Below are 11,926 nucleotides of genomic sequence, written 5' to 3' on the forward strand. Positions count from 1 at the left end.
TGAAGCTGAGCGAATGGTTTCGCTCAGCATTTAATAAACAGCACAGAAAATAAAAGGTTTGTAACAAAACACAGGACACGGCACTATACGCCAAAATAAAAAGACAAACAAAACGAACTAAACAGTGCACAGACAGACGAACAAAACACGGTGAGCAGATTTAACTATTATTACTTTCCACAAATACCTCCGTCTCCAATCCCGTTCTCCACTCACCGAACACCCAACCCCGACTGAATGCTACGTGTCTCTATATATACTGTTGTGCTGGGATTAAATTACTAATTAATTATTCACTTGAATCCCAGCACGTGAATTAATTCTGTGCAACCCCGTGCTCACATATTACATTTAACCAGCACGTGAAGTGATTTGTGCCCTCCTCGTGCCTAAATATAAATCTACCTTTTTAAATCACACGTGAAACACAGACCCGTTTATATCCTGTGTACCAATGACTATACACCAACATTTACACACGCACGCAACATACAACACATAATATGCACACAGGGGCGGGGCACATTGCCACATACAGTCAAAGAAAATTTATACAAAAACAGAATGTTGTCTGAAGGCAATATCTGTAAATATTGGTAAAGCTACAGTAATGAAGTTATTAAGTGGTGGAACCAGACTAACTCTGTTGGTAGTATAAGAAGCAAAAACAGGTTTTGTTTCTTTGCTCTTATCAAACCAGTTGAAAAAACTAGGGAAATACTGAAGGAACCATTAACAGCTGTTCGGATACAAAATGTGTTTCTATTAATACAACACCCTAGAGCCTTGCCCCAGCTCTGTAAAATGAACTCATTTTACAATTACTTTATGATACAGGTGCTAGAAAAAGAGAAACACTCAGTGAATGTGTCAATTAAAAAAATAAATTAAAAAAACATTGATGCGTTCATTATAGAACAAAATTATTAAAAAAGGCTGTTTAAAAAGATACAACTAGTATTCCTCTAATGTTATTAAGACAAGCATTGGTAAGATATAATTGCAACATGTATAGTTTCAATCTTACATAACAGTTTATGTAAATGTCTATCTTTTTATACAACAGTATTCTATTAAAAGGCAGTATACAGAAAGTACAGGCAAACCTGTTTACCTTCTGAGTAGTGCGTAGTTAAACTTGCCATATAACCTTGATGTGACCTTGCATCTTTAATTGTATTTATTTATTTATTTTTAATTTAGTAGTCACCAATTGTTTTTATCATTTTCTCCCCAATTTGGAATAGCCAATTATTTTTAGACTCAGTTCACTGCTACCACCCCGCACTGATTCGGGAGCGGCGAAGACAAACACACGCTGTCCTCCGAAACGTGTGCCGTCAGCCGACCGCTTCTTTTACACACTGCAGGCCCACCATGCAGCCACCTCAGAGCTACAGTGTCGGAGGACAACGCAGCTCTGGGCAGCTTACAGGCAAGTCCGCAGGTGCCCGGCCAAACCACAGGGGTCGCTGGTGAGCTAACGGCACCCTGGCCGACCTAAGTCCTCCCCCCCCCCGCTCGACCAACTGGGAGCTGCCGTCTACGGTCGTCAGTGGTACAGCCTGGAGACTCGAACCAGTGACGTCCAGGCTATAGGGCGCATGCTGCACTCCATGCGGAGCGCCTTTACTGGATGCGCCACTTGGGAGCACCATTTAAGTTTTCTTTTTATTTGAAAATGATGCAGTAAATACAGAGGGGGGGGGCTTTTAGTATAAAGTCCTACTGTGTCCTACTGTGTAAGTTGGAGGGAGGTATAGTATATGTTTTCTTACCTTTTTTAGGAACCGCACTCCATAGGTAAATATATACAGATAAAATGTAAATCTCCACCTGTAGAGACAGAAACACACTCATAAACTCAAGGTATCTTAGTAACAAGGGTATAAGACAATACACATGTCAGTACAATGAAAATGTCCAGTTTAATATTAAAATAAACAGGTTTATCAAAAGAGTACGTGCGGTTCAAATATGTGGGGCTAGATTCAGTTTTTGCTTTTTGTAATTAGAATAAAAAGCAATTAATGTTTCTAAACTAGAAATTGTGTTCAGTTCTGGTCACCTCGTTACAAAAAGGATATTGCTGTTCTAGAAAGAGTGCAAAGAAGAGCGACCAGAATTATCGCAGGTTTAAAAGGCATGTCGAATTGAATCTGTTCAGTCTTGAACAATGACGACTACGCGTTGATCTGATTCAAGCATTCAAAATTCTAAAACATATTGACTATGTCGACCCAGGGGACTTTTTCGACCTGAAAAAAGAAACAAGGACCAGGGGTCACAAATGGAGATTAGATAAAGGGGCATTCAGAACAGAAAATAGTAGGCACTTTTATACACAAAGAATTGTGGGGGTCTGGAACCAGCCCAGTAATTGTTTTGAAGCTGACACCCTGGGATCCTTCAAGAAGCTGCTTGATGAGATTCTCGGATCAATAAGCTACTAACAACCAAAACGAGCAAGATGTGCCGAATGGCCTCCTCTCGTTTGTAAACGTTCTTATGTTCGTAATAATCCTATCTCATGTTAGGGTTTCCTGTATTACTAGTTTGGGTTTTTTTTTTTTTTTTCAAGCAAGCTTTGCAGTCCTTTGTGGGCTGCAGATATAAGTAAACAGATCCATCTTCAACAGCCATGCTCTGCATGCGATTCTTGTAGGTTTCTCCTGACTACTATGGTTTCCCATGCAATGCTGTGTAAGAAGTCCTCAGTGAAGAACAGGAACGTGCTATTGTCCAATCCCCACAACACAATCCAATCCACATCCTGCTTTGTAGGAGTCTTAACTTATATTTTCTGCCAACTGCTTTGTCCTCATTTTTGTTTTTGCAGGCTAAACTTCTAAATAAAATGTCCTAGCAAAATTGTAACAAAGGAGTTTTATTGGCCGATAATAATCAAGCTGTGAGAATCATAGAATAGGGTTTTTTTTTTTTTTTTTTTTAAAGGCTGTGGTGGAAAAGTCACAGCAACCTAATAAGTTATGTACTCTCAATATAGCAGCCACGCTGGGTCTAAGCCAATGTCAAGGACTCTGATAAATTTAGCCTGAATTGTTTATATAACACTTAACATATGAAGCCAGTACTTCAAAAAGTCTCTAAGATATGAGACTGTGACAGTTTAAAGGCAGCAGCTTTGTAGAACTGCTTCCACAAAAGTGTTAATTTATATTATAACACCCATAATGTGACCAAGAAAACCATAAAATACACTGGCACTAATATCTCAATCACATGACTGCTCAGATTTACAAAAACAAATGAGCTCACCTTATGCGATTGCTTAAAATGTTATCTGAAAACATAACAGGATTAGTATATCTCACTACCACAAGGACTTAATATGAAATCCTAAAATACAGTTATGTGTATCACATGTAATCTCTTAATAGAACTCTCATACTTTGGCATGTCTGGAGTCAGCCACAATATACGTTGTCCCTACAATGCCAGTTGTATGAAATTTACAAATCACAGAAATGACTGGCAGATTTCACCCCCCCACCACCCCAATTCAGTGCAGATTCTTTCTGAACTTGTATGACACAGTTTCTCTGGTTCCACCACTCAATAACTCAATTACTGTAGTTTTCCCTGTGGCTGAAGATATTATGAAATGCTACACAGTATCTCATCAAAATCTCCAGTTTGTGTTGTACAGTACAAAAGACGACTATATACTTTGGGGCATTTTTTCAAAGTGTTAACTGGAGTAACAGATTTGAAAATATATTATTATTATTACATTTCTTAGCAGACGCCCTTATCCAGGGTGACTTACAATTATTACAAGATATCACATTATTTTTACATACAATTATACAGCTAGGTTTTTACTGGAGCAATCTAGGTAAAGTACCTTGCTCAAGGGTAAACAGCAGTGTCCCCGGCCCCCCCGGGATTGAACCCATGACCCTCCGGTCAGGAGTCCAGAGCCCTAACTACTACTCCACACTGCTGCCCACATATCCCTTCGCGTATTAACTGGAAGCATATGAAAGGCATTCTTTGCAGTATGTTTAAGTCTAAAAAGTCGAAGTTTGTAATACTAATCTTTTTGCACACACCATCCTTCGACTCCAAATACCTGCAATAAAATGCACAGACAAAGACAAAAGGACATAATCTTACTGAGACGGAAGTCCTGACTGCTCTGACCTTGGTAAGAATTGTCCAATCCTCTCAGATCCCTTTATATAAAAAAGGGGGGTGGGGGGTCAGGGGTAATTTCCAAGGGGTGAACAAAATCATATAAAGATAGAATAAATATGACAAATGCATCAACAGAGCCTTGTACTGTAGATGGCCAAATTGGCACAGATTAAATTTGTTTTCTTCAATAAAGGGAAAAGCATCCACATTTATATTCAATAGCAGCCAACCAGCTGTGGTCCATCTGGTGGTCTTAACAGACCACCTGCTTCAACAGACTCATCGCTGCCGAGCGAATTGTTCTTTGCAGAACTCCAGCTGTATTCCACTGGATGACTGTGACGTTCTCAAAACTGTCCTGGATTACAGCAAACTGTTTTACTAGCTCAGTCTTAACTAAACACACAGCTTAGTTTATGAGTGAATTTAAATTATATGGATTAATAAGATTGAACAAAAGACACTGTATGTCAACACTCACATTAGTATACAGTACAAAAAATCCCCAAATTGCTAATTTTCATACTATTGTTAATAGCACTACATTAGTATTTCTTTTTCTATACTGAATGTAGTGTAAAAAGCTTGTGTTTACATGCATCTACCTGTGGAGTACAGTTTAATCAATACTGTTCCTGTAGACTTCAAACAACTAATGCAGTTTTTCTGTCAATGGAACAGAACAAGTAAATTTCACTGGAATTTTTCATAGCAGGGAAAAAATATACAAGTTATAAAACAAATGTGATTATGAGTCAAAAAGCAATATTCTAGCTTCAAGATCTGTTTTGTTGTTTATGCATCAGTAATATTAGTCTATGCTATGATGAACTGTGAATAGCTCATTGTTTTACATACAGTTTTACAAAGTATATTCTTCTGACCTCAAGGCCCTATTGCATGCATTTTGTTTTGTACAGTGTACCATTTGGAGGGGAAAAAGATGTTCAGTTTTTTCACTCAAGTGTAATGAATTTCTACTGGACTGGGATTTGCAAATGTTTTTTGGACAAGATCCAGAGAGACTAAGGTGTTGAGAATTGCAGATGCTGGCAACAATAGAGATATTTCTTTCACACAAGCCCAATTTAGAATGGTTATATACTGTCAAAAGGGGATCTCACAAGTATGCCAAACTGTATGCAAATTATTTACATATTCCCCACTGAAGATGTAAATAACACAGTAGTCAGTACGAATGCCATGAAACATGAGTATCTCTAAAAAGCTAGAACACATCCATCACTCTGATAACCTTAGCTTAACAACCATGGCAAGTTTGAAGAGTTAGTTCTCAAGATATGACTGAATTTGAAATGTCATCTGCAGAAGTTGAAATATTACTACACATTTCTCTGAATGGAAAGAAAACAATATATGAACTGGGAACTTCATGAGCACAGGACAAGGAGAAAACACAACCCCCCAAGCATGAGGGTTTGTTATTAGATAGAGTACTTTAATGCCTGGAGATTTGCATCTGCTGGCTACAGTGTTTATCTAGATCAAAGTTAAATGTACAAATGAGATGGAGCAACACATCTCATCTCGTCATGAACTTGTTAAAATATGTATTCATTTCTCGATGAAATATTCAAAGCAAAAGACCTTCCATGGTTTTTATATTCTAATGCACACGTATAATAGACGCCACCCTTCCCTTCCCGTAAAGTACACGCTGCTTTTAGGGAAAAATAGGTATTTGCATTGCATTGAGCACAACTGGCAACGCACGAGAAAAAGCAGACTGGGAAATGCCAGCAACAGCTATATCAGTCCCCTGAAAGAACCCAGAGGCAAGATAATGCAGGGTGCACAATAGATTGACCACTGCAGGGACAGAATGACTTTTCTGGGTGACAGGCTCCATGTCACCTTTTAAATTAGACATTAGACGAGTCTGTACTTGTGCTTAATTTGGTCTTCATTTAAATCGAAGAGGGTACGAAATACCTTTTCTCTTCTCATCCTACAAATCACTCGCACGTGCTGAAAATGATGTCTCCTTCTTGTTGCAATCACAGCGGCCATGGTTAGGGGATAGTGTTTTTCATACTGCCTTTTAAAGGTTTGCTAATTGCAACTGTTTAAAACATTCTTTCAAAAGTTCTTAATAAATTGATGCAATTGTAAGTGTCACAATTGTCGGCAGCTTTAGCACATCTCGTTATAATATTTGAGAACCCCGATTTGCACTATCTCCACCCGCTTTTGGTAAATTTATGCAGGAACGTCCATAATTACATATTCATCTAAGATTGAACCACAAAGAAAAACAAAGTATTCCCTAATAAGTCGCAAATAGCATTGCGCTTGTTTGGTACATTTCACCCAAGACTTCCGACTCGTTTGCAACTGGTTTGTGACAGCCGCACCACTTTAGTACATTTACCCCTGAGTCTTCTGTCTTAGCACATTATTACAGCGCAGTCTTCCACACTTCAGGCAGTCTTGACACTTTGGAGATTCTGTGACAGACTGAAACAAACTCAGAGATATACTTTGACACAAATTAGAGACATGTTACATCCTCATAAACCTTTTTAGCTGTCAAGTTAGCAGCCTATAACTTGAGATATATTGTAGATTATGACATGCCTCCACTGCCTTGAACAACAGGAAATAAAAATGGGGCTATAAAAGGGGAAAGATTTCGCAAGGCAATAAAGTCAGAATTTACAGGGTATGGACAATAAAATAAAAAAACCTGCTTTAAAATGGTAATTAGATTGTAGAGACACTATTCACACAAGGTTTTTAAACTGGTCTGGAGAGACACAGTACGTGACCATTCCTTACCATGTCTAAATGTTCAGCTCCCTAATCAAGGATGGTCAGACAGGCTGTCTTGCAACAGGAAGATGCAGCTTTTATACATTACAGAATGCAAGTCTAATAATGCGTACAATGGATAAATCACTCATATGGGCAGCAACTTAGTATTACAAGGTATTTCCATATGCAAAAGCTTACAAACTTATAAAAATGGGTCTTAATAATGCTACTTAATAATCCCATTTCAAATGATTGAGGCTCTACTCCAGTGAATCTTTGACTATGTTTAGTGCTAGTAATAAACATATTCAAAGGCTGCTGCAAAACTTGGAAGGGGGGGCGGGGGGGCAATAGCCATTTAGCTGTTTACCATTTTAGGATCTAATTTTCTATGGGAGTGTTGTTCTAAAGGAACATAATAACGTAGAGCAATCTTTAGCGTCTGTTTCACAGACAGACACCCACCTGACAGCAAACCTGGATAAGACTCACTGCACAGCATTTTTAAACATTGCAGGTTTTACTGCTCTTAGATACACCTAAGCTTGAATCATCAAGGGTATGTCTAATTAATCCCAGGTGTGACTTGCAAAGCTTAAGATGGCGTAGCATTCTTATTATCTGCTACCCTGGGTATTATATCAAGCTGAAAATAATTTTTATTAAAATAGAAAAATAGAAGCCAGTTATTTAGTGTCCGTGATTACAAATGTACCTTGTTCCATGTGGAGGCTATACAAGAAGTCAGGCCAGTCTTTTTCTATCTCAATACATAATGCAGAATACTTAAATCAACAGACATTCTGAATTGGAGTATTTTGCAATGAAATATGAAGAGGGTTTCAGTACTTTTGAGAAGCACTGTATATAATACTACTGTCATTTATTTACAGAACTGTCAGCAGCAATGGGTTTTAGGTATCAGCAAGTTGATCCTGTACAAAATGTAGCACGACAGTAAATATTGTGGTACCATTGTGGTAAGTTGCTTTACCAGAAAGCTTTTTGTGCAAGACCAAATGTATTCTCAGCTGAAGGGAAAATATAGTAATATGGTAATATAGTAATAATAAGACCACCAGGAACTGTATATCTAAAAGGGGCCAACAACACAAAGTTGAAATGGGCAACCTTTATGCACAAACACGTTTTTTCCAAATCAGTGACTAGTCATTATTGCTGTCAGCTAGTTCCGTCAAGGTGAATCTGTATTAACACCATACATTTCTATGTACTGTACTGTACTGTGTGACATGTACATCACAAAGTATAAGACTCTAGTGTGTGCTTTTTCATTTTCTTTTTTTTTTTTAATACAACAACTCTATATTAGGATTCCAAGAGACAAATGTCCTTACATGCTCTCGCAGAATTTGCTGAGGGTACTGGGTTTCTCCTGGTTTCTTCGCTGTCGAAACCAGCGTTGAATGGTGCGCACATCCCAGTCCAGCTGCTTGGAAAGGCCTTCTAATCTCTTCTCATCAGGGTGCTAAAGCAAAAAAATATAATAGTTAAGTGCAACCTATTAGCATTACCGCATAGCCCCATAATTCCAGGACACCAAGACATGTTTTTCTTTCAACTCGCCTCTAAACCACAAATGAATGTATTTTAATGAACAAGCACTGTAAAGTGAGTGTGAATTGCTTGAGCTGCTTCATGAAATGGGTGTAATTGTTTATTTGCTTGGGGAGGTGAATCAGTCCTGAGTGCATCGTAACAACATGGATTAAAACCGTACTACTAGAAACTGTATGTGAGCAGAAATATCTATAAAAATACTGCAACTCCATCATTATAGAGAACTTTGCACTCACACACACTCTTTTTCATTGTGGTCCAGTTTCTATTTATTTAATATTTCTTCCTGATTCACACATCCCCACCCAATCAGACAAATAAATCAAATCAGCAAGATGTATAGTTCTGATTGACAGAAACAATCTAATTTAATAAAGGTGCCTGCCTTTAGTACTATAACTAGTAAGTTAAACAATTCAGTTTATTTAGCAACAGACCACGCAATGCACACTCACTTTACACGATGATTAAAATCAATTCATTTGTGGCAAGTTCAAAAACCTGTCCCATCATTATGGAGCGAGGTGGCAACCCTAAACCCTGTTTAACGTTTTTTTGTGAAAATCAGACCAAGAAGTATGTTAGTAACATACATCCCATACCACTGTTGTAAATGCAAAATTAAAACAGTATTATAAAGAAAGTAAACCACCATGATCTACAGCCACTGTATATACATGTATTATAGTAATACTTGAGTGAAATGCTAAAAAAAAAAAAAACTGAATCAAAACATTTTTCTAAATAAATAAATACATTAACATAAAAAAGAAGTCGGAATAACTCACAAATACTGCAAAAAGAGTCATATTTGGCGTGGCCTTTTCCATTTTAAGTACAGTATTCAGATAATGTTAGATAAAGAATAATCATCTCTTTTTAATCTGTAGAGCAAGTTCTGATACTTGAACATACAGTATGTCCCCCTACAGGCACAGTATCACAAACCTACCTCCTCCTAATCTGCAATCTCATTAATGCGTGTGTATGTGTGTGTCACTCTACTACTGGATGTTATTATGACGTATGCAGACACTCTTGTGATCCATAAATAGCCCCTGAATAACATCAGCATGCACGTTCACAAATATAGTTACAGCACACGGTGTGTGACCAGCAAGTTCTCTTGCCTTGGTAATTGCAGTGAAGACCTTCTCAAGAATAGCATTGGGTTGAGCTTTCTGTGGTCCATTTGCTTGGATTTTAAGGCCCAAGGCACATGGTCTTGCAATAAACCTGAAACAAAATACACGCTGGAGTTAGTTACATTGTCATTTCATTATCTTTATAACAAATGATAAAAAAGACAAATTCTGAAAATCTAGAGCATTTCATTTTTTTCTTTCTTTTTAACTACTGTACTTACAGAGCAGCATATTTACATAGTGTGTGTTTCAGGAGATTCCTATAGTATCTAAGCAACATATTTATTGATACATGCCAATGTTTTAAGAAATGTTTACCCTATTCTGATGCATTGACATTATGTTTTAATTTGTATCCCCCTATAGCAGTCTTCAGCTAGCTTTCAGCTACATTGGAATTGGACAATGGGAATGTATTGTATGTCACATTAGATTAGTCATTCATTAATGTCAAGACAAAGACTGTTTCATCTTTCATTAAAGAAGAAATGTGAGGTTGCCATTAGTCTAAAACAGTAGCAAGTACACAGAGGCTATTCATGAACATTCATGAATCGGTAATGATTCTACGAATGAGAATGGATGAATTACCAATGAGATTTTGATGGTAAAGAAAGTGTGCACAATAAAAGGGTTAAATCTGTGATTTACTTTCCTTAAATCAAGCTTCGCATATGCGAGGCAACGCAATTGGAACCTATTTTTCCAGGTACATTATTTAGTTGGCTTTCAATGAATGCAAGATAGATTCTAAAAACAGAACAGGAATCCACTTAAAGTGTGATTAAGCAGTTTGCTCTTGCTCTCTTACTATTCAGTAAAACTGTCAGAGTAAGAGGAAGATTGATCTTTAAGTGAGAGATTGAAATGAGGAGTACTAATTTTGGCATTGCAGTAATGACTGGGAACATTACCCAGCAATGGATCATCGGGTGCTGTTGTAAAGCATATCATCGAGGCGAGACAAGATTATGCTTATTAAATGCACTCATTAAATTAACACTTTGTTTTCAAAAGAACTGTTGAAGATAAGAGTATGGAAGGGAACTTTCACTATGCAAAAAAAGACAATTTATGATTATTGTAAACATTGCACATTCCAAATGTTTAATTAACTTGCATGAAGACAAATTTTTCTTCTTATTGCATGTGTTGAAAATTCAGTAATACAAAAAAAAAAAAAAAGATTTGAGAGCATTTATATAGTTCCGTTCTACTGGAATGCTCTGCAGCACTAAAAAAACGTATCTGAGATTCTAAAATAAATAAATGCATTTATCAACCTTTTGAAAGTTGTTGGATTGATGACTTGATGGGTTTATCTGAAAGCCTTTTAAATAATGTAAAGAGATGACAACACTTTAAATTCTATCTCTCTATCTATTTGTTCTGTAACATGAGAACTGTATATAATTACAAATAACTGGGTCTAAAACAATGTCATTTGAGGATGAGTTTAATGTTTGTTAGAATTGGTGAATAAAATAAAATACAAAGGGACAGTCCAGACACACTGTGCATGTACCTTCAGTGCAGAAAAACTGCATGAACAGATTCAAGACATTCTGTGGGTGAATGGATAATGAGAGAACTGACAGAACACCTCTTATATATATATATATATATATATATATATATATATATATATATATTCTATGTAGCCATGGAAACAGAACACTACAGTATATTAAAAATATATATATATATCCTTGTAATCTTCATGTACAGTTATGGCCAAAGGTTTTGCATCACCCTACAGAATTAACTAAATTTGCTATATATATATATATATATATATATATAATATATATATATATATATATTATATATATATATATATATTATATAAATGTCTCAATGTCCGAAATTCTCGATGATGCACAAAGCTGTACTGTACTTACTAAATATTTCAATTATTGTAAGCAGGCAGGCATTTGCACCACCAAACCTTTACATTTTAAACCATAACTCTTTGCAGTGTCCTTCTGGTTGAAGTATAATGCATTTTAATTATCCCAGTGACACCACTGAGATTAGCAAGTACATACACTGGTTAGTGGATACCAAATCCTTGTTCTGTTTCACAGACTAAAAAAAGTTATTTCTCTGCAACAATAGTTTGAAAATATAAAGGCCAGTCTTAATTGAAATTTTGTGAACCTGACAGTTCATTACATTTGCATGTAATCTTTTACCATTTCTAAGTAGCACACTGCTCTAAATATTAGGCTGTTTGTAGCATACTAAACAAACAGTACAAACAA

The 11,926-nt window shown here is 36.6% G+C and overlaps 1 protein-coding gene across 2 annotated transcripts in view; it reads right to left on the reverse strand.

The window, feature by feature from the left end:
* Nucleotides 1-11,926, reverse strand: part of LOC117404579 (ceramide synthase 6-like) — a 39,296-nt gene that overhangs the window by 20,082 nt on the left and 7,288 nt on the right. For both annotated transcript variants that reach the window (XM_034007486.3, XM_034007479.3), the window contains exons 2-4: nucleotides 9,648-9,753; nucleotides 8,295-8,425; nucleotides 1,779-1,836 (exon numbers count right to left, since the gene is read on the reverse strand). In XM_034007486.3, the coding sequence (XP_033863377.2) occupies nucleotides 1,779-1,836; nucleotides 8,295-8,425; nucleotides 9,648-9,753 (295 nt within the window). The remainder of the gene's footprint in view (nucleotides 1-1,778; nucleotides 1,837-8,294; nucleotides 8,426-9,647; nucleotides 9,754-11,926) is intronic.

Source organism: Acipenser ruthenus, chromosome 10 (genome assembly GCF_902713425.1).
Source record: "Acipenser ruthenus chromosome 10, fAciRut3.2 maternal haplotype, whole genome shotgun sequence".
Lineage (NCBI taxonomy): Eukaryota > Metazoa > Chordata > Actinopteri > Acipenseriformes > Acipenseridae > Acipenser > Acipenser ruthenus.